A 23,553-nucleotide genomic window follows, 5' to 3' on the forward strand; every position below is an offset into this window, starting at 1 on the left:
ATTAAACTGAAAGCAACTCCACCTCTCCACTAAAACAGTCTGACGAAATTACAACGTTCGCCCAAAATGAAACGAACGTGCCCTTTTCTTCCTCTCTCTCTCCCTTTCTCTCTCAGACACACACACATACACACTCATCTGTGAACGAGGGAGCGGTAATTGCTGTGCTTTGAGTGCTGGCACTGTGTCATTGGCAGTAATGCTGTTATTAACCATTAGAGCCTATTAGAGCTGTGATCGCTGAGCAGGGGGCCTAAGCCTCGGAGAGAAGGGCCAGACAAATCGCCCGACTCAAACAACCCGAAAACAAACAGACGCGCAGAGGAACAACGGAACAGCAGGAAACAGCAGGGATACAAAAATCCATCACACAATGGGAAACAAAACTATTCCCACATTACCTGTTAAGAAGGTTAAGGGTGTGTTAAACATGCTACCCATGCGTGTATACAATATGGATCTTATTTATCTTATTATAAGGTGTGGATTTATTCGTATTTACTGACCAGCGATTGTTGGAGGCGTGTGTGTGTGTTTGTGTGGTGTGATAACATCAGACAACACACTTACAGACTTCTCAGCATCACTCGAAATCATGATAATGTTTCTATAAATGTTCTATAGCAAAACTGTCATTATACGCTTAACGCTATTTCAAACGCCCACCAAACAACCTTTAGGGCACTAATAACTCCAGCTTAAGAGTTCCGCAACACAAGGGTTCATATCATGGACTTTTTAGCATTACGTGGCGAGTACTTATATTTACAAGTGCCTCGCTTTTTTTTAATTTTATTTATATTGCTGTTTATGCAAATCAGAGAAATAGACAATTATCATTATGGGACAAAGAATTTCTTTAAAGGTTTTGCACCGCAGTGTTAACGAATCCTTGTCTTAGATTTGTCAGAGACAAGAGACCTGTATGTCAGACATGGTACATCCTTTATTAATAAACCGTACAGAGGTGTTTATCTAACGTTTATGGAAGGAGTCTCCAGTGCCAGCATTTTACATTACTAAGTTTTCCACTTCGGGAAAGTAGTGTAGTGTAAGCAAGTCTTCAGCACAGTGTGTACACATGTTGTGGTTACACTATATACACGATATGGTGGGTATATATTGATGTGTGTGTGGGTGGGTACCTCTGTAATCCAGCAATATGTTGTTGGGGTTAAGGTCTCTACAGATGATTCCCTCTTGATGCAGAGCGTCAAGGGCGAGCAGCATGTCCACCCCCCAGCTCCTTACTAGAGCCTCAGGCAGGTGTGTGTGCAGTGCCACCTCGGCCAACTCGTCCAGCTCTCGGAATATCTCCGAAACGCTCCTGCCTTTCTTCTTTTCCGTAACCTCTAACCCTGCAGAGGGTGCTGTCGGAGTGGGGTCAGTTTCAGTCCTGAAAGTAAGAAAATCAAAGGGAAGAGAATGTGTCTGAGATTCTGTCTTGCTGTCGATGGAAAAGGTGTGGCCTTTCCGTTCAGATGCTTCTGGAGTTGATTGGCTACGTAAAACTGAGACACGCTCCTCAACAGATAGTTCTACGCCTGCCTCCTCCCCAAGCTGGAGTACATCTGGTTTGCCAAACTGAGGTGAGGGCTTGGCTTCTACAGCAAAAGCCACACCCGCCGCCTCAAGCTCCTCTTCCAGATCATCGCCTGTTACCCCTGTGACCCCAGGAAGGTTGACCAAAAGGTCCGGAGGTTGTCCTTCGTCAATACAGGACGTGTTTAAATCCCCTGCCATGGCTTCTTTGAAAGAAATCACAGGCACGGATTCATTAGATCCCTGATCACTGTCAAACCGCCACAGATCAGAGAGGTGACCTTTAACCTCCACTACCTCACCAATCTCCAAAGGATCCTCTGTGACTTCAGAGCCCACGTCTGAGGTGGAGAACAGCGTTCTGGAAGCATCAGCGCTGTCCTTGCTGTCGATCCGAAACAGCTCCATGGGTGAACGTTTCATCTGGTCCAAAGAATTAAGAGTGGGCGGGTCAACATGGTCGTCAACTTCTTCGGTAAAGAAGCGCAGCTCATGCCCGCCACCAGGAGAGCTCAAACTATCGCTGCTTATTACCGAGCCTCGATACGACCTCGGCAATGCCTCAGCACCAGAACCGTTGCCTTCGAGATCAGCAGAATCTTCCTCTGCCTCTTTTGCACCTTCTTCTTCCTCACCCAGATCCTCAGGCTCCACTTTGTCCTGCTCATACTCATGGCACAGGGTCAGGTAGCTGCTGGTGCACTCTTCTTCATCTGGAGAGCCAGACAGAGGGGCTTGGGAGCTGCTCTCGCTCTGGATTGATAGAATCGGCTGGGACTCGTCTTCCTCCTGGTCTTCCCTGAGCTCCACGCTGGGCCGTGAACCGCTGCTCTCTGAGCTGATCAAGGCATCGGGGCAGTGAACTGTTGTCGTGTGGGACTTCTGGATAAAGGGGATGTCAAAGCTGTCTTCTTGACTACCTTCATGCAGGTACTTGTTGATGTGCGACCATAATTTACCACCTAGAGAGAAAAAATAAAAAGAGAGATGTTTAGACTAGAAATTTTCAGGGATGAAAACCAATTAATTAACCCCTTTAGAGCAGTCACAATAAACTGAGATAATACAGTGGGGCAATAAGTATTTAGTCAGCCACCAGTTGTGCAAGTTATCCCACTTTACAAGATGAGAGAGGCCTGTAATTTTCACAAACTTTTTTTTTTCCGTTGGTATTTTAGCCCATTCCTGTTGATGTTTTGGGGCTGTCGCTGGGCAACACAGACTTTTAACTCCCTCCAAAGATTTTCCATGGGGTTTAGATCGGGAGACTGGCTAGGCCACTCCAGGACCTTGAAATGCTTCTTATGAAGTAACTAACAGAGTATTAGAAATTTGGTGAGTCATCAAGGATTCCTGGATCATCAGACAGCTTTAAACCATTCACTTTTTCATGCCTGCCTTATGTTGTGTAGGGTCGCGGGAGACATAGAGCATATCCCAGAAGTTTCAGAACAAGTTGGAAGACAACCTGGACAAGGCATGAACACTCAAACACCCAATCATACACTACAAGCAATTTGAAAACACTGATCATCCTTCATTGCAAGCATACAGTGCTAACCCCTCTGATTCACCCATCAGACTATTGATTTAGATACTCAAGCTCATTGACTCAGTCGCGGACATGTCATCCCGATTTTCAAGTAAAGCTTTCATAGACAAAGAAAAAAACAGTATGACAGTGTCTACTCTGGATCAGGTCAGAGGAAGGAAATCAGGATACAGAGTCCACAGAAGTGGGTAGCTTGAAGATTGGTGTTCTGAGCTCAAATACAAAGCTAACTACAGAGCTGCTGTTGGACCCCTGAGTGAGACCATTAACTGCTCAGCTCGATTCCAAATTAGTTTTCTGAAAAAGAATACGTTTAGATATAAGCGAAAGCCATAACCGAGGTTGGGGGAGGGGGGATTTGGGGACAAAAAATGTGTAGTTTTCGTACACAACTTGAACGATATGAATAAATCTAAGCTAAAAGGTCAGTACAATGTAAAGAGCCAGAATTTTAAATGGTATCATCTCCTTCCTAACAGATTGAAAGCCTAAGTGCGTACCCACACACACACACAGACACACACAGACACACACACACACACACACACACACACACACACACACACACACACACACACACACACTCTTGCACAGCTGTGTTGTGAGTGATTGGAGGGTAACATCTGCTGCGTTAACAGAATGAATTGGCTCTTCACCGCTAAGATAATGACACCGTTGCAGCCAAATGATTCCAGTCCACGAACAAAGCAAACAAACAAACAAGAATCAGCCAATCGCACTCCGGCAATGTCACTCGGGTCAGGCCGAACTTCCTGTCTGATACGTACGTTTGTGCGGGAGAGATTATTTTCTGCATGACAGAACGGGAACCTTAGTGCATCAGTGACACATTTACTGGTGATGTAGGTGCCAGGCGTAAATTACCGTTGGCTTTAGAAGGGTGTAATTTTACTTTAAGATTCGATGCATAGACTCTAGAGCTGGCAGCGGATGTTACAAATGTACGAAGGTTAAAACAGGCTATGAGAAAACTTTCCCGCTGAATGAGCTTGCTCGTAGTCCGCACCAATGGTGTGGGATTTGTAAATAAATAAATACATGAAAAAACTGAAATTTGGTGTGAATCTGAAATAATTCTTGTGTGAAGATGAACTGAACATAATAAATTAATGAAATGTAGCTCAAATACTCCTGTAGCTCAAATACTGTTACCAGGCAAGAATCGCACGGATAAATACTTAAACGCTAACCAAAACTATAACGTTTCTGACCAAGTTATGATATTGTTCTCTTGCTCTTGTGCTGCATTGACTTGCATTTCGTTCCCGAGTACCTGTACTATACAAATACAACTACCTTGTCGTCTTTCCACATGATACGGATTCATTATAAAATTCTGGCTTGTTAGTTTTTTGGGGTTTTTTTTGTTATGTTTTTTTTAACGCTTTAACCAAGTATAACTTTCAAGTGTAGGGTGTAATGTTACAGATTTCACGGCCGTAATTCCCTCCAAGTTGCCAGCTTGTTAACTCCTACATTAGGATACTTATTAAACTGGCAAGTCATGCTCATTATCTCGTGTTAGATCAGCACATGAGGCCAGTCTTGATGGCAAGTCGGGACGTTTAAACCGCGCTCGGAAAAGTCGCTCCGCTCCCCGAGCCTGTCGTGAAACGAAACGGCGCTTTAGGCTACTTGAGCGGTTTGCGGCAACTTATTAACGCGGCCGCATGATTTCGCCCAAACGACTGCTAGGAGATTAAGTGGTTTATTCATTCCAATATAAACATGCTCCTGAACACAGATGTGTGCACTGACACACACACACTCACAAACGCTCTCTCTCTCTCTCTCACACACACACCCTCACACACAGCCAGCAGAGAATAAGGAGACGCAGGTGTTAGCTTAGTTAATGATCCGGAGCAGCACCTGCTACCATAGATAATGACCTGTGACACGAGCTTAACAAGGACAGAGAGAGACGAGCAAGGGGTTGGGAGAGCGTGTGCGGGTGTGCACGTGCGCGGGTGCGTGTATTTAAGAAAGAGAAAGGACTTGCCGTGACGAGCCGGGGGTAAAGTATTTGAGAGAGAACAACGGCGTAAAAATAAGCACAAAATAATTTTTTTTAAAAAAAGGTTGAGAGACACAGAGAGAGAGAGAAAATAAAAAAAAAGAGAGAGTGAGAGATTAATGTCTCGTGAGTGAATATGAATGCTATCCGAGAATGGGGAACTGGGATAAATGTGAGAAAGGAGAGAAAAGGAACTTCCATGGCCCTGAACTTTTACCTTGGATTCTGGCACTCATTTGTGGGTCGCTTTGGATAAACGTGCACGCTGAATGAAGACATGGAAATCTGTGTGTGCGTGCAGGACAGAACAAGGCCGTGTGTGTGTGCATGTGTGTGTTTCGCGAGACGCACCCTCGGCATACTGCAGCAGCAGGAAAACGGAGTCCTCGGAAACGATGAACTTCCTGAGCCGGACCATGTTGGGCACGGAGCGGGGGATGACCGTCTTCTTCACACGGCCACACTCGCTGCTCTTCCGTAATCCCTGGATAAGACACACACGTCAAGTGGTCCTAATTGTCTAATAGTGATCATTAACACACAGACACACACATGCACACACACACTAGGACATTCTCATCTGTCTGAGTTACTCTGCTGTCAGAGGCCAGAGCCCTCTGTGCGTGTGTGTGCGTGTGTGTGCGTGTGTGTGTGAGAACCAGCATCAACTGTGCCTGTGCCATCAGCTGGCATCTGGAGCCTGTCCAAAGTGGAGGACACCATAAATAATGGCACCTCACGTTAACACACGCACTTACTTCAGTCCAGGAGTGAGTGTGTGTGTGTGTGTTGCAAAGAGAAACATAATGTGCTTTGATCCTGGTATGGTATCATGGTGGATAATCAGGTGCATTAGAGAGTAGAGAGGATACACACACACACACACACACACACACACACCCACACACACACACACACGCACGCACAGGCACAGGCACACGCACTCTCTGCCCACCTTAAGGACAAACATCTCCTGCGTCCTCTTATCCATGACCAGGAGCACCTGCAGACGAGACGAGAAAACACGGCAGCATGAGCAAGACTTTCAGGAAAATCGCTGATGTCACTTCCTGTTGGTTTAAACTAAACTTAATTAAAGAAGAAAAAAAACGACAATTAAAGCGTGCAGCTCTTAACACTCAAAGTCTGTCGCTGCTCGAGCTGTGGCACCTGCCCAAAGTGCAGCAGGCTCGTTTTGATGGCTGCCCATATATCTGTATTATTTGATGTCTCCATTTTTGGGTCTCTCTCTCTCTCTCTCTCACACACACACACACACACACACACATACACCTTTACGTGTGTGTGTGTGTGTGTGTGTGCACGCCCCTTGAGAAACCTGAACAGGTGCAGCCCTTAATGGATATGAATGGTGTACCAAGTTCCCCCCCACACACACACACACACACACACCTTGGGCACATTTTCGTATAGAATTAAAAAACTTTGGAGATGAGTAACCTTTGCCCTTCGACCTGAGCTCACCTTGTCGATGACCCCCAGCACTCTGAAGTTGTGCAATTCATCAGCCTGGCTCTGCTGACCCCACGACCCCTTACAGCACTGAGCAGCCAGCGTCTAAACACACACAAACACATATTAAAACAACAAAGGTTAAAGGTTAAAGCCTGCACTGTGTCCAGTCTTCTCTTAACTACTCATTATCGTAATGTGCATTGAAGCTCATTAGCCAGATTACTGTTACTTGTCGTATTAAATAATGAAGTTTTACCAGAGACACGATTTCGTTTTCTCACTCACCCGGTTCTGAGTGGAGTTCTGTCCCATGCTGTCTCTCAGGTACGTGTTAGCGATGAGCTCGGCGCGCATCAGATACTCGGCTGTCTTCTTTTTCACGGCTTCCCTCTTACGCGGACTCGCTTCGCCTAACACACAAACACACGCCGTCACTGTCGTGCGACTAAAGCCTTTTTTTTTTTCATTTTGTGGCTTGAGACACTGTTTAGCATGAATTAACAGTTTGAGTTGAACGGAATGCTAGCATGTCTGCAGGTTTTTAAAAAAAAACCTATTACAGCTGCACAACATTAGCAAACTTGCTAATTCTTTAGCCAATATAATTGTTGCTAGTTTGTTAAAAAAAGATAACAAATGTAATTTTAGAATAAATTGAGCCAAGTACAAAATTGCTAGCTTGGTTGCTCATCTGGCTAGTCAGCTATTAGGGTCGAAGTCAGTCAAATTTACCTTATAATTAAGAAACTATACTTTAATAGCCTGTTACGCTGTGATTTAAGGTAGTTTGTTCATGTGCAGACATGCTTGCTGTTCCAGCAGTTACGTTAGTTACTCCAGTTAGCGACGCCACTTGATCAAGTTTAAAAGGTAACTTTTCAACTTCTAAAATCAGGCCGTGCCAATGGCGGCGCACTCAAAACAAAACAAAAAACAAACAAACAGTGACAAGAACAAAAAAAAAAAAACATCCACTTTCTCCTCCATCATCTGCCCCTCCTTTTCTCCATCGCTCTCGCTCTCCACTCATTATCTCTTTCTGCCATACACCGAGCTAAAGAATCCTGGCAGGTACTAAAAGCTTGGAGCGAAGCCCTCGACAAAAGAAGCCCAGCGCCGTTTCATTGTCAACAACACCAGGAGTCGTCACCCATCCGTAAACAAGCGCAAACACATTAACGAGTAAACAAGCGCAGACAGACAAGCCAAGGCATTTAGATCAGAGCGCTGGTTTAAGAACAATAAGGCGAGCGTGAGCGTGTGTGAGTGTGAGAGAGAAAGACAGTGCGATGCCAGAAAGGCCATCAGGCAGAGTGGAACAGCAGCTACGGCGGCACCCTGATGGCCTAAAGACACAATCTCATCATCCAGACATCACACTGCTGTTCATTAGGTAAAGACTTAACTGTGGAATTAATACAACATTAAGATATTTTACTATACATTTTTTTTTGGTGAGGGGGTTTTATATCCTACAACAGCTACAGTAGTCAAATTAAAGGTCCCATATTTTACCATTTCTGTAACAAGTTAACCCCAGATAATTTTTTTATACCTCAAGCATTCTTTATTTCATTCCTCCTCTTAATATGGCATTTCAGTGTCTACGTAAATAAGCCACGCCTCTCCAGAGAACAGCGGAGATGAATCAGGGGAGGGGCTCTTCCTATATGAGATCACAATGGGGTGAGAATGTAACTGGATTGTTTAAGCCCAGGCCAATCCATAACTGAAAATGCTTTTTTGCTATTGGTAGATATGCAAGCTAGGCAGTTTGCCCACTCGTTATTTCCATTAGACGGTAGTTTGCAGTAGTTAGCCTAGTTGCTCCGGCAGCGCTAGTAGTTTGTAAATTTGTTAGGTATTTTACAGCATGTGTGCTCTTCTAGTAGTTGTCCACATGTTATGACTGTTATAGAGGGTGTACTACACCAGCAGTGATGGTACTTTGTTTGCTACTACTTTATTTGCAGGTATAGTATAGTAGTTATGGTAGTTTTTCCTATTACTGTTTTATGGTATGCGTGTTGCACTGGACATTCGGGTAGTTTGCTCAATCGTTGTTGTTTTTTTACAGCAGCTGTGTTGCTCTAGATGCTTTGGTAGTTTGCCCATATGTTACCATTTTTTATGGTAGGCATGTTGTTCTAGACATTTGGTAGTTTGCCTATTTGTTACTGTTTTTATTGTGACATGTTGCCTAGACTTTATGGTAGTTTGGCCATTTGTTACTGTTTTTATGATGAGCATGTTGCTCTGGACATTATGGTAATTTGTCTAGTAGTTACGGTTTTATAATGTTAGGTGTGTTGGTCTAGACATTATGGCAGTTTTTCCATTAGTTACTATTTTTTTATGGCAGGCGTTTTCCACGAGACGTTATGGTAGGTTGCCTATTGGTTAGAGTTGGTATAGTAGGCATAATATTTTGCAGTATTTGCTACAACTTCATTTGTGGGTATAGCCCATTCCTTATTGTTTTACTGTGCCACTAGCAATTATGGCAGTTTGCTCATTTACTGTTGACTTTGTTTGTACTTGTTAGGTTTTAAGCTAGGCATGTTGCTGTAGTTTGAAAAATGAGAAAAATGAAACCTTTACAAAAAGCAGGTTACTTAAGTAATCACAATAATTTGCTTCTTTATGTTTGCTTTCTTTTGTACACATGCTATGCCAAGCACTACAGTACCTTCGCCCGTTTTCCTACCATTTTGCTTTTACATGTTCCTCTAGCAGTTACTATAATTTGCCTATTTAGTGTGCCTCTTTGCTACAGGTTTTCCAGTACACATGATGCTCCGGCAGTTACAGTACATTCCACATTTGCTATTTGCAGTGAGCAAGCTGCTTTAGACGTTTTTGCGTATTGGCCGCTGATTTTAAAGTGGTGTTACTTTAGGAGTTACAGCAGTGTGACCATTTGTTAGTGCTTTTTTCATAGTAATATGAGAGTCAGAGTCTAGCCTCTAATGCTGTTGGTGTGTGTGTGTGTGTGTGTATGTGTGTGTGTATGTGTGTGTGTATGTGTGTGTGTGTGTGTGTGTGTGTGTGTGTGTGTAAAAGACTGTGAGAGACTACCTTGGACTCCCTGCAACAGTAAATCTACTCCACTGCGGTAGCAGAAGAAGGCAGAAGCGTAGTCTTGCTCCACCTCTTTCTGCAAAGCAAGGCTGATCTGCTCACTAGCTTTTTCCAGGTAATCAGTCTTCGGGTGACTGGAGGAGAAAATCGTCGCCCTGATGGCCCGCCTCGTGTCTACCTCTGTCCGACTTGGGGACGCGGAACGTCCACTGCCTCCCGCCCGCTGGTTTGGTGAACCGCAGGTTGAGCCCATTCCATCTTCCAAATCGGGCAGGGAGTCTCCATCCACCAGCAGAGAAATCAGATCACTGTCACTGGATGGACCTGAAACAAGCATAGGACGAATCATGTATATCTGAGTACCATAAGGACACTATTTGCTTTTTTAAACAAACAAATGACTTACCTATTTCAATGGTAACATATTCCTAACACCTGTGAACAACTAACACTTCATACTAACTAAAGACGTGATGTAGATTCTCATACAAAGCAACAAATTTCTTGTCCTTTCCATAAATAATCTAAAACACACCAACAATATCCAGCTACAAAATACAAATAAATGAATAATGAGCTTAAATTGTCTACGTCTTCTAATTATGAAGAAAAAGTGTTAGATTTTACACGATTAAGACAGACTTTAGTACTGTACCAAGATCACAATGAAGGATCTGATGAGATCAAGTTGATCCACACTTACCTCCATACTCGGACTGACTGGTAAGGGTCGAATCATCCACGCCGCCAATGCTCTTATGAACTGCACCGCAGAAAGAAACAGAAAGCGAAAGTGAAAAAGCCTAAGAATAACGAATCAACAGAAACCAAGCTTTTATTGAAAAGAGCAAAAATTTACGGGCAAAAGGCTGCATTACTCATACTTAACTCCTCCCACAGCGGTATGGTATATTTAGTGTATGAATATACTAACTATTTATATCATGCAGGAAATGCACATGATTTGGGCTAAATTTTTAACTAAAGGTGGAGTTATCTTCATGCTGTACTGTGTCATTATCTTCCACAACCCTTTTCCTTATAAAACAAACAATTAATTAGAAAATCTTAAAATCTGAGGTAAATCTAAGGTTGATTTAAGGGAGGTAGGTTGCAGGTAAGTCTTGAATAGATCTGACAAAATTTTGAGGTAGGTTAGAGGTACATATTCGGTGAACCTGAAGAATGTCTTTAGTGATGTTGAGGTAAATATATTTGAGATAATTTTAAAATTACGCTTAAGGAAAGTATGGTTTAATCTATTTAATCTATCTAGGTATATCTCAGGCAAACCTGAAGAATGTCTGAAGTAGATCTGAGCTAAACCTGATATTTATCTGCAGTCAATGATAGGAACATCTGAGATAAATCTAAGGTAAACCTGAGGAATATCTAAGCATTATCTAAGATAGAATTGAGATAATTTTTCTGAGGAAATTCTAACATAGTTGTGATGTATTTCTGAGGCAAGTTTTAAAAAATTCTGACATAAGACTGAGGTAGGGTTAAGTTAAATCTGAGGGAAACTTGAATATTTCAGGTAAAGCTGAAGAAATGTCTTAGGTAAGTTTACGAAAAGTCCAAGGTAAGTTTGAGGTAAGTCTGACATAGATCTGAATTCTGTGATCTGCCTGAGAAAGACCCAAAGTAAATCTAATGTAAACCTGAGGAATATCTTAAGATTATCTAAGATGGAGTCATGATAAACCTGAGGAAATTTTGAGAGAGTTGTGATCTATGTCCGAGGCATCTCTGGCAAGAAAGTCTGACTTAAGATGAGATATGGTTGAGTTACGTCTAAGGGGAAACTTGAGGAATATTTCAGGTCAATCTGAAGAACATCCTGGGTCAGTTTTAAAAAAGTCCAAGGTAAGTTTGAGGTAGGTCTAAGGCAAGTTTGAGTTAGACCTAAGGTCTTGAATATGCCTGAGGCAGATCCAAAGTAAATCTAATGTAAACCACAGGAATATATGAGAATTATCTCAGATAAATCTGAAGTAAACTAGAGAAAAACAGATAGTTTTTATGTCGGAGGTAAGTTTGAGAAAAGACTGACTTATGACTGAAGTATGTTAAGTCTGAGGTGAGACTTAAAAAAGTGATACCTCAAGGAAACTTGAGAAATATTTGGGGTACATCTAAAGAAAGTCTAAGGCAAGTTTGAGGTAAGTCTGAATGACCTCAAGAAAGTCTGAGATATGTCTGAGGTAGAGCGGAGGTAAATCTAAGGTAAGTCTGAGGAATATCTGAGGTAGATCTCAGGTTAATCCGATGTAACCAACACGTAAATTTCAGTGACTGCTAGTAACATGGCCCATTGTAAAATCCTCTAAGGTTTAAACAAGTTAAAAATCAAGAAAAAAAATAGAAAAAAGAAAAGTTCAGCAGCCTAAATATATCTGTGTGTGATTCTCAAATATTGCATAGTGCTATGGGGAATATTATGCAGTAAAATTATTAATGCTTTAGCATGGCATGAGAGCGCCCTCATGTGGTGACTCTTTCTATAAGAAAAGGACTGGCAACTTTCAACCATATTAAAGCCTTCTACAAACCTTCAGAGCTGCTGTCTGACTGGCTGTCGGCTAAGAAGTCTGAAAAAGGTTCTGCTGGCCCGATTAGCTCAGAACCGTCCTGCACCTCTCCGTCCTGAAAAATACACATGTGCACACATGTACACACACATGCTATATTACACAGTAGTATTGCGAAAATCACCCACTGTGAAGATCATGAAAGCCCAAAGAGTCAGCAAAATAGAAACTAAAATGCAGGAAGTCAGTGAAGTGTGATCATGTGTGTGGGTCTGTGTCTGTGTGAGTGTGTGTGTGAATGTGTGTGAGAGGCAGAGAAACCATGCGTGTGTACCTAATCTTGTTATGTCCGTGAGGTAGTGTATCTTCAAGAAGTTCATGAGTGGAACAAATGAGTCCTGTTTAACTGGTCGTGAGCAAGTGCATGCATGTGTGGTCACACAACAGCAAATTTATATGTGTGTGTGTGTTTGTGTGTGTGTGTGTGTTGTACCTTAAAGAAGTCCTGTATGTACTGGCTAGCATAAAGAGCTGGAATATTTGCACTGAACTGTAGAAGATCTTCTGAACACTGCCTCCTCTCCTCAATCACAGAATCATCAAACCTGCCTGGATGGGGGACACACATACACATGCAGACAAATAAACTCTCTTAGTATATAGTGTGTGTTCAAAAATAATATGATCACATCTTAGTGGAAAATAAAAATAAGGGTAAAGACCAGAAAGCATGTACACTAGTGACTTAAAAAATATATAGTGTTCTTATATTAAGAAAGGAAAAATTGGGTTCAACACCTTTATTTCATATTTAATCTTTTAATAATATTATAGTTTATGGATGATTTTGATTAAAATTTAACAGCGGGTTAAAAAAAAGAAAGAAAAAAAAAACAGCAGGATCCCACAGTATGTACTGCATGTTTTTAAATTTTCCAGAGATTTATCCTCAGAAATGTTGAAAACTGTATGACTATTATGTGTTGTAGTATATATAAGTTGCACCATATAATTAGCTTTTTGAATTTAAGTTAAAAATAATATACACACACATTTTTTATATATATAAAAAAAAAAAAATATATATATATATATATATATATATATATATAATAACTAAATTTTTGCACCCAGTTTTATTTACAACTAAAACAAATCCAATGTTATTTAGGACATATCTATCTATCTATAATCTATATACATTCATGTCTATATGTCTATATGCCTATCCATCTACGTACACACAATATACACCGTACATACAAACATTCGAGTTACAAACTTTTGAAGATACAATGTTCAATAACTGTAGTTAGATCACATGTCTGGCATACATTGTCACATGCGTGCAAAAGCAGCGACGAGGAAGCTGGTACTGAGAAGTGCCAAGCAATAACGATGGAGACAAAAGTGAAAGTAATTGAGAAAATGGAGCGAGGTGAAAAGATGGCAGATATACCTCGTTTTTTTAACATGAATCTTTTAACCACGGCACGATTCTAAAGAACACGGTACTATAATATACTGTGTATAGCCAAATGTTTTGGGACATACAAACACAAAATGTTCTTGTTTTGATAGAATTTTTTCTGTAAATCTAGACTTCGAATCAACATGCTCCGTGACGTGTGGCGAAGCTATAAATACAAGATAAATACAAAACATGTCAGGTCTGTTCAATGTCTAAATAGGAATACGAAAAATAGCATTTAGAAACTGCTTTTACAATTTTCAATCAACAAGGCGTAATCGTTTATTTACTGAAATAAATTCAGCGCTAAATACCTGAGAATAGAGGAAATTCTGAGTTAAACCTGAGAAATATATGATGTCAAAATGAGGAAAATCTCTGAGATCGCAAAAATATATGTGATAGAAATCAGAGGTAAGCCTGGCAACAATTTCAGGTAAATCTGGAGTAAACCTAACAAATTTCTGAGGTGAATCTAAGAGAAACCTCTCAGGAGAATCTTTAGATCTAAAGCATACCTAAATTAAATCTGAGGTGACCTAAGAGAAACCTGTTAAACATCTTAAACACTCCTGTTAAAAATGGAAGATCATCTAAGATTCAGTGATGTGCAAATGTCTTGAGCCACCCCTCATTTCTTTACACAAAATTTAATTTAATGATGTAGGTTTAAGAAATTGGAACAAATATTTTCCTGTGACAGGCTGCAAAGTGCCTAAAGAGATAACTTAAAAATTAGTTGTTTATGTAACAACCTCAGCAGCAACCTCATTTCCCATATCATCTGTTCCAACCACTCAGCATTCAGTGCCACCAGTAGCATGATCATCGATCATCATCTGCACCTGTTTCTCACCAGTTCGTGCCTTAAGTTAGATGTTTTTATGCATGATTTTTATGAATGATTCATAGATCAATGTGTGGCTTAACAAACAAAAGACATTTATTTAAAACTGCTTAGGTACAACGACTGGACTAAAATTAAAAGGTAAAAAACTTGCCAAAAATGAGTCAAAATATAAAGAAATGAGAGGGGGCGCAAAACTTTTGCAAAAGTTTTTTTTAAAGTAAGCCAAAAAAAATGAGTATATTTGAGATAAACCTGAGGACTATCTGAGATAAACATGAGACTGAGAAAACCAGAAGCATACGTGAATTAAACCTGAAATAGTTTTGAGCACAGAGATAAGTCTAAGATAAGTTTGAAAAAAGTCTGACATAGCACAGAAGTACATTCAAGGTAAGTCTGAGGTGAATATGAAGAAAGTCCACAGTCTACCAGAGAATTATTTGAGATAAATATGAAATTAACCTGAGAAACATGTGAGGTACACCTACGTAATATCTGGGAAAAAATATGATATAAATACCTGAGGTAAATCTCAGTGGAGATAAATCTGCCATAGTAATAAATATGTTTGAGGAAAGTCTGAGATAACAGTGAGGTATGCTGGAGGTAAGCCTAAAAAAAGTATACCGGAGAAATATTTGAGGTAAATCTAAGATAACCCTAAGGACTATGAGATAAATCTGAGGTAAACCTGAGAAAAGCCTGAGGTTAATCTGAGGTAAATCTTTTGCAGAAAATTTAATTTCTGAAGAAGGTTTTAGATAAAACCTAAATATTTTTATTATGTTGCTGATCCTGATAATCTTCTCTCCACTGAGATTAATATTTTTCTTTTTTATAAAGTTCTTCTCTGAATGTCTTAACATACAAATTATGAATGTCTAAATGTACAAATTATTTTCGTCATTTTCATCCATCTTTGTCTTAAGGGTTTGCATATGTGTGTTAAGAAACCACACATACACATACACACACGTAAACATCTTACCAAAGACTTTGGACTTGGCGAACGGTGGGAAGAGCTCAGACTGTCTATAGAGGTTTTTGTGGATCTGCCACAGGTCTTTGTGCAGCTTCTTAAAATCGCTGTATCGCTTCCACACCGTGATCTACACCAAGACAGACAAAAAAAAAGCGCATGTAAGACGTCTTGACTCATGTTGTCTTTTTATCAGTCGATTTTCCTTTATCATGTAAATCCTGTCCCTCCTCCTACTCAATCCCAAGAAGCAATCAAATGTGGTGAAACTCCTTCATAATCCAATATTGAGGAAGATCAGGATTACCAGAGGTTTAAGCGACCAAAAACACCAGACATGACGAAAAGAAATAAGAAGCACTCAGATCTTAAGACACAACACATACAGGCTAAGCTTTGCTTGTGTGTGCATGTGTGTCTGTGTGTGAGTGTGTGAACTTTCCAAGTAGATCATTTAAAGATGACTCAGGAGTAATGAGTAAGTGTTGGGCTGGACGCTGGACTTGAACATGGTTTTCCACAACATGATGGATGCAACTCATACATTTGCGTGTTTTTATAGGAGGTGGTGTTGAATTCTCCACTTGGACTGTCCAAAAGGTTTTTATTCAACCATCACTAATCACTACTTCCAATACGTGAACATTCCCGCAGTAACAGTGTCCACAAGGTCTTGTGTCTTTTTTAAAGCAAAGAGAAAAAAGGAACGATAAAGAAATGACATTAATTCCATTCTATAATTAATTATTAAATAAAACATTTTATACGATCCAGGTCAAATTCACAGCTCTGGGGATGGTTACGAAGGACTCTGGTTCATCAAAATATATAGATATGTGATGTGATCTCACCTCCTGTACGTCTTCAGGATTCTTCCTCGAGATGATCTGGAAAAAAAAACAGACATGTAAATCAGTCACAAAGAGCTGCTAATGGAAAAAAAAAGATATAAATCTGCTCTTTAAGTTCATTCTAAGCTCTGCCCCAATGTCAGGGAGACAGAAACACATTTTTGAAATTAAATAACACTTGTAATAGATTCAAGAATAACAAATCTTTTTTTACTAAAATAACATGGACTCTTAAGCGTGCTTCTCAGTCAAGCTGCTGTGATCAGTGTGTGTGTGTGTGTGTGTTTGTTTGTGTTAAAGTAGGAAGGGGATACTGTATGAGGAAGCGAACAATGATGACTTTATATGCACTGACAGAGATGGAGTTCACACACACATATATATATATATCAATGAATCAAGTACTGTTCTGTACATACAGAGTGAACTCTCTTGCTTATATATACACAAAGTATATATATATATATATATAGATATATATATATATATATATATATATATATATATATAGATAGATAGATAGATAGATAGATAGAGATAGAGAGATAAAGAGATAATGAATATGCTACACACTTTTACAGTAAATAAATTTATATTTTCAAATAAGTTAAGCAAAAAAATTCAAACATATTTACTATATTAGTATATTTTATATTATTAGAATTTTATTACTATTTATGAATATTCAAAATATTTACTCAGTAATACTTTTGAATAAGTCGTAAGAAAAACTACACTAATCTTAATCCTAATCCTTCAATAAAACACACAGGTGAAGTAACTTCAGCCTGACAGCATGTCTTGAACATATTTAACAAATGTGTCCAAAAAAAGGGCATGAACACTTCTTTCTTTCTTTCATGATGTTTTTGACTTGCAAGCATCCACAATTAGTGTTTTTACATGACATCATCAGAATGTGGCAGTGTTCAATAGTCAGGTAATGTGTTTTTAGCTGCTTTCTGGCCTTATCATGTCCTCCTTTGGGTCACGTGAGTGGGTTCCTAGTGTCTCTAGATAACAAAGCACAATTCTCTGGGGGCAGGAGAAACACACCCGAAGTCACGACTTCAAGTCCTGAGTTGTGATCTTAAAGACTGAGCTAAAACAACATAATTGATGATAATGATGATAAGAATAGTGAAAAAGCAAACACAAAGGAAAAAAGGAACGATTTCTTCTTTACTGCTGAAGTATGCATAAAGAAGGTTAGGGCAGGAATGTTTGGGCAACTCAAATAATCACTCTACATCCATGATGAGCTGAAAAGCAGGTCAAGGAGGTGATTTAGAGAGTTGACAAGCAGAAAAGAGGTTAATTTGATTAATTCTGTATTTAATTTATTAGAATTCATCACCCTGTTTTTTTCTTTTGTACTCAGGCCACAATATTTTAATCTCTCTCAGATCTCATTTTTTACTTCTTTTTAATATGGAGTGACTGACACTTTAATTATTAACAGCTCACATATTCTTATATTAGTTTGCAAGTGTCAATATTAATAAACCAAATATAAATATATTAGTTATTATTAGACAAGCAAACATTTAGAATGATTTTTGCAACATAGCTTCATAAAAAAAAAAACTCAGCAGTTAAATAACATAGATCACAAAGATCACGAAGACATTTTTATAGACGTTCTTGTAGATTATGTGTATAATATATAAAATGTATATGTATAAAATGTTTCTGTATCCTCCTTGCCTTCAGACAAATCCCGCCTCCTGCATTGCCATTGGCTACCAGGCGTACCCCAACGCCGCCTAACCAATCAAAAGCCAGGCGACGGACACTACCAACCAATCACAAAGCAGAAGGCGGGAATTCTCTGGAAATGCATGGGGAAAAACAATCAGCCTGCAAAAAAAATAAAAAATCAGCTGATCAATAATACCAAGTGCTGTGATCGGATCGATAATTCCAAATCTATCCTGTGAAACTGCTGACACGGTGGAAAAGCAGAGTAATCTTTCTAGAAACGCAGCATGACACTGGAGGGACTCACCCTGGCTGTGACTTTATAAACCGTGTATCCCTTTTTGTGCTTTTTCGGGTCCGTGACGGTGTAAAATCGAGCCAGTTCGCCTCTTTCCCTCTGCGAGATCATCCTGATCAAGGCATCGCCACCAGCCTGCAGTAAGCCGCCCTCCTGTCACCTGCCGAGAATGAAAGGAAGATTATTACTGGGGGAGAAAAAACAGCTAGAAAGATCCAGGCGGAAGTGAGGAAATCTCGCGAGATTTCAAAATAGCAGTCTCTAGACTAAAAAAAGAATTGTAGCGTCGTCGAAGCTGTTCTTGTTAACTGTGACTTGGCCAGACAATATACTCTCTCTCTCTCTATATATATATATATATATATATATACACACACACACACAGAGTCGGCCAAAAAAATGTATACACACTTCAGAAAATAAAATAATAATATCATCATATTATTATCATACATATATATGTGTGTGTGTTAATTACTTAAAATTAACATCTTGAGTAATGATTATTATATGACCCCTATAACAGCATCAGCTCTTCTGGAAAGGCTTTCCATAAAGTAGTGTGTTTATGAGAATTTTTGACCATTCTTCCAGATGCGCATTTCTGACACTGATGTTGAACAAGAAGGCCTGGCCTGCAGTCTCCGCTCTATTTCATTCCTATCGGGTTGAGGTCAGGCCTCTGTGCAGATGTTTCCAACTCCTCAGTAAGGAAGGTAGCCATTGGCTGTCCTAAAAGTCGCTATAAGTCACTAAATGATGTCATCGTAATAATGTCATGACAAAAAGTGAGTAGGTGAAAAAACCTAAATACTTTTAGAACTATACAAATGAACTTTTTTTCTGTCAAATATCCAGCTTTATATATATATATAATTTTATTTATTTATTTTATTTATTTATTTTTAAATAAAGCACTCAAAATAAATAAACAAAAGAGCAATGATATGCAAGTGCTATAACAAGTCTCAGTTACCATAACATGTAGCAATGTAGCAAGGTTTTTATTATTATTATTATTTTTATGATTATTATTATTACAATGTAATAAAATTAAATTAAATGAGATAGAATAGAAAAAGAATAGGACAAGCTAGTGTTAGAGGCCTTTTTTGCTTTTGTTAATTGTAATACAAAAAAAGAAAGAAATAGATAGAATACAAAAGGAACATAGAAGCTAGTGTTAATTAGTTAATGTGACTTTTTTGTGCATAATGTTAAGTCTCCAGTAACACCAGAAGAAGTTGCTAGATTTGTCGCTAGTCGCTTTTTAAAAAATGCTTCACTATAGGGGTCTGAATATTTGCTAAATATAGTCGCTAAGTTGGCAACACTGCTCTGTGCAGGCCTGTCAAGTTCTTCCACACCAGACTCGCTAAATTACGTCTCCTCGCTTTGATGCCCTGAGTTTCGTGACCAATTGAACAATTGAAGCCACACATTTCGATTGCCAAAATCAAGTGTTTGACTTGTTAATTTGGAGATTTTTGTTCTTAAATTCAGAAACCAAGATTCAGAAAAACATTTTTTTTGCATTTTACAATGAACTTTACATTTACACATGAAGACATACAATGCAGACATTTTTTTTTTTTTGGTTTATATTAATGACCTTAATTTATCTTATAAAATATAGCATTATTGTTGTCGTGTTTAGAAAGAAAGAAAGAAAGAAAGAAAGAAAAAAAAAAAAGAAAAATTACTTTGCTATTTGTTTTTCATATATTCTTTGTATTTTGAATCTTTAGTTAATTTTTAAAGATACAGAGATGGTCATTATGTGCATAAATATTTCTTTAAACTGTGGATTTTCAAACAGCACACTTACACAACTGGCACAAGACTATCAATAATGAATGCAACATTACACTACTTGCAGCTGCAGGTCCATATCAATTGTGCGGCTTGTGATGTTACAATCTAGTTGCTACACATTTTTTTTCCACTAGATGGCAGTTCAATGAGCCCTTGAATCAAGCTTCATAAAATAATTTTTTGGTAAAACTATTGGCTGGGAAGCCTAGACACTTAAATGAGCCTTCACCTCACCATCACTAGAAATTTCACGACTGGACTTCTTGCACAGATGGCATCATACTGGGGTACCATGCTGGAATTGACTGAGATCCTGAGCACGAGCCGTTCTTTCACAAATGATTGTAATGCCCAGGTGCTTGATTTGATTCCTTAAGAACTGGCCATTTCGCATGTGGTCACCACCTGTGACAAGCCTGTGATAGGACTACCTGTGAAAACACCCACACAACGCCCATCGAGGATTTCTGTTTTATATATTTAGTCTATATTCAGTATACACTGAGCGGCTTGTAAAGTAGTAGTGCGTTGACGCTCCCTTGTTTGATGCCACCAGTGTGTTGTACGTATCCGAGGAGTTTTTTACTTAACATGTCTTTTGTGTGAAAATGTTAATCATCGTAGAACATCTTCTTCTAGTGGGGGACATTTTTAAAGCATGGATTTAGTTTGTGTAAAATTTCAAGCAGCTTTTTTAGAGGAAAGAATACCATGTCGCAATCCTGTGATACTGTGGGTGATTTTATAAATAAATACATGAGTGAGAATAATAATGAATTTCATTAAGCAAATATTTTCCCTTAACCTGTTCTACAAGGCCACTGCGGAGGGACTATTATTTAAAGGCACTAGATATAAAGCGAAGCACGACTAAGAGAAAGTAGGATGTGTTGTGCTTCACAGCAACATATAAATGTAATTATTCTTTAAAAAAAAGTAAGGATGCCATGTTATTTAATGATTAAAATAAAATAAACAATATATTGTTTAATCAGGGAAAGACTAATAAAACACTTCCGGATGTGGTCTAACTCAGATTTATTATACTAGTTTTTTTGTTTGAGCGTGATACTTATTTATTTATTTATTTATTTATTTATTTATTGTTCTTTGTGTTGTTTCAGAATAAAACCCGGAAGTTAAAAGACCTCAGTCATCTCCAGTCAGCTTGTGGAATGTCTGGGGCGTCGCTGCCATGGAATCCAGCCGCGGCCCCGCCCCCACTGATCCGGTTGTCATGACGTCACTGAGCCTCTGTTTGCGGAGAGAAGGGAAAATGGCCGCCACGGCGATGGAGGGAGCGGCGGCGGACCCGCGTCTCACCGAGGCCAAGAAGTACGAGTATTTCAGCTCGATCAACTCCATGGCGCGGAAGATAATGCAGGAGAGGGAGAAGATCAAGGAGAAGTACGGCGAGGCCTGGGAGGACATGTCCCCCGCCGAGCAGGACACCGCGATCGACGACGGGATGATGGAGCCGAAGGTGCGCGCGCGCTACGCCATGCACCGGACGGACCGGGAGGAAGTGGTGTGCTACCCCAAACTGCTGATCCAGACCGGGCAGAAAACCGTGCACTTCGGAGAGGAGGTCAGAGTCCCCGCTGATCTACGGCCCGTTATCCCTAATCCTGTCCGGGACACTGTCCTGTGTAGGGGGACATCTGTGTGTCCCCCGTCTCAATGAACTCATCATTCGCTCTCCTTCTCTAAAAGTTGAATCTCTCTTTATTTTTCTTCCCTTCTCTAGGATCTGACCTGGCAGGACGAACACTCTGCGCCTTTTTCTTGGGAGACCAAAGTATGTAGGACGCCGCCGCGACTAAAAATACTCCCCTGTCCCACATTCTTCATCGTTCTCTCACATTTCTCGCTCTCCTCTTTTCTCCACACAGAGTCAGCTGGAGTTCAGCGTGATAACCGGCGCCCCGGAGTCCTCCTCCTCGTCCTCCACGTCCTCGTCCGTTCCCGAACCCAAACCCAAGACGCCCGGGCCCGAGGTGTCCGTGTCGGCGCGGCGTGACGAGGAGGCGTCCTTCTGGAAGCTGAACGCAGAGAGGTCGCGCCTGGAAGGCGAGAAGGCGGACTTCCAGTCGCTCACGCCGAGTCAGATCAAGTCTCTGGAGAAAGGGGAGAAGCCGCTGCCTTCATACATGAGGTCCGATTCCGTACCCAAGGAAGCGGTGCAGGAACCCGCGGCGCCACGTCCGGTTAAACCCAGAGTGACGAAACCACCGGCTCCACCTCCTCCTGCGCCCGTCGGAATCACCCCGGCGCCTTTGAGCGTCACGCCGACGCCTATAAGCATCGCCCCGCCGCCCAGTGCGCCGCTAGGGGGTTGGGAGAGATCTCAGAGCACCCTGCCGTCCGTCAGCAGCACTCTGGAGGACGTGTTCAGTCCCGGCCTGAGCGCCAAAACACCCTCGGAGTCGACTCACAACAAGGAGAAGGAAGACGACAATGTGCAGGCCGGAAGCCCGGCCTTTTCACAGGTATGTCCGCTCATGTTTTAGTTATGCGTGTCTTAGCTGTACCCATGGATACCAATGAAAGCTGTTTATTTGTTTTTCTTGTTGTTGCAGTACAACACAAGCAGCTCCATCCTGAAGACCGGATTTGACTTCTTGGACAACTGGTAACCCCCTGAACGTGAGCTCAAGCAGCGGAAATGTTCCAGACGACAGGACCTCCTACATCCACCCCACACACACACACACACACACGAAACAAACCTGTTCCAGATCCATCTTAATAAAGCTACAATTAGTATCTCATATCCCCGACACGCTGGTGCATGTAGACTTGTTAGTGTCATTCTGGTTTAAGGAATCGTTTCCTGCCAAAAAGTGTTTGCTTTCTTTACTTTGCACATCTTCGAAGAAACCCATCGTACTGATTGTAGCTTTGAAATTTAGTAGAAACGCAAACGTATTCACAGTACAGCAATAAAGCATGTGGAACAGTGAGTCTGGACACGATGGGACGCTTCAGGAACGAACAAGAGCGAAGGGATATTTTTTGACAGGTTACGACGTAAAGCTAACTAGTCTGCGCTAGCATCTTGGCTTGTTAGCATTTTAGATATCGAGGCTGTTCCGAAGTCGTGCCTTGTCCCGGCAAATTTTTATGTTGTCCATTTTTTTTTGTATTGTTTTGTTTGTTTTTAAGACCTAAGTACTAGTGCTGCGATGCTTTATACGATTTATCTCGGGCTATTAAATGAAATGCCGCCTTTTACGCTACAGTCGTAGGGTTTTCTAGACTTTTTTTATAAACTTTCTGTCATATATCTCTCTGTATGGTGTCATGATCATGTAAAGCAACCGTATGACTTGTTTAAAATAAAATATTTATGAGATTTCAAACCA

The 23,553-nt window shown here is 40.4% G+C and overlaps 2 protein-coding genes across 2 annotated transcripts in view; one reads left to right on the plus strand and one right to left on the minus strand.

The window, feature by feature from the left end:
* Positions 1-18,587, minus strand: part of rps6kc1 (ribosomal protein S6 kinase polypeptide 1) — a 32,381-nt gene extending 13,794 nt beyond the window's left edge. Inside the window, exons 1-12 of the mRNA XM_053482392.1 lie at positions 18,383-18,587; positions 16,375-16,410; positions 15,533-15,653; positions 12,717-12,832; positions 12,245-12,338; positions 10,393-10,452; positions 9,687-10,013; positions 6,894-7,018; positions 6,618-6,710; positions 6,088-6,135; positions 5,484-5,616; positions 1,146-2,504 (exon numbers count right to left, since the gene is read on the minus strand). Coding sequence (XP_053338367.1) covers positions 1,146-2,504; positions 5,484-5,616; positions 6,088-6,135; positions 6,618-6,710; positions 6,894-7,018; positions 9,687-10,013; positions 10,393-10,452; positions 12,245-12,338; positions 12,717-12,832; positions 15,533-15,653; positions 16,375-16,410; positions 18,383-18,484 — 2,614 coding nt within the window. The 5' untranslated portion in view covers positions 18,485-18,587. The remainder of the gene's footprint in view (positions 1-1,145; positions 2,505-5,483; positions 5,617-6,087; positions 6,136-6,617; positions 6,711-6,893; positions 7,019-9,686; positions 10,014-10,392; positions 10,453-12,244; positions 12,339-12,716; positions 12,833-15,532; positions 15,654-16,374; positions 16,411-18,382) is intronic.
* Positions 18,588-21,421: 2,834 nt separating this feature from the next.
* On the plus strand, positions 21,422-23,553 carry c2h1orf198 (chromosome 2 C1orf198 homolog). The gene is made up of 4 exons (XM_053513954.1): positions 21,422-21,776; positions 21,936-21,986; positions 22,081-22,677; positions 22,768-23,553. The coding sequence occupies exons 1-4, from the start codon at positions 21,426-21,428 to the stop codon at positions 22,822-22,824; spliced, it is 1,056 nt and encodes a 351-aa protein (XP_053369929.1). The 5' UTR covers positions 21,422-21,425; the 3' UTR covers positions 22,825-23,553.

Source organism: Clarias gariepinus, chromosome 2 (genome assembly GCF_024256425.1).
Source record: "Clarias gariepinus isolate MV-2021 ecotype Netherlands chromosome 2, CGAR_prim_01v2, whole genome shotgun sequence".
Classification (NCBI taxonomy): domain Eukaryota; kingdom Metazoa; phylum Chordata; class Actinopteri; order Siluriformes; family Clariidae; genus Clarias; species Clarias gariepinus.

What these genes read in the sequence shown, in the direction of transcription:
- c2h1orf198 (XM_053513954.1), top strand. Translation starts at nt 21,426, where the DNA reads ATGACGTCACTGAGCCTCTGTTTGCGGAGAGAAGGGAAAATGGCCGCC. An exon ending in CCGTGCACTTCGGAGAGGAG is followed by an intron (nt 21,777 to 21,935) that starts GTCAGAGTCCCC and finishes TCCCTTCTCTAG; the next exon opens with GATCTGACCTGGCAGGACGA. An exon ending in GAAGCCCGGCCTTTTCACAG is followed by an intron (nt 22,678 to 22,767) that starts GTATGTCCGCTC and finishes TTGTTGTTGCAG; the next exon opens with TACAACACAAGCAGCTCCAT.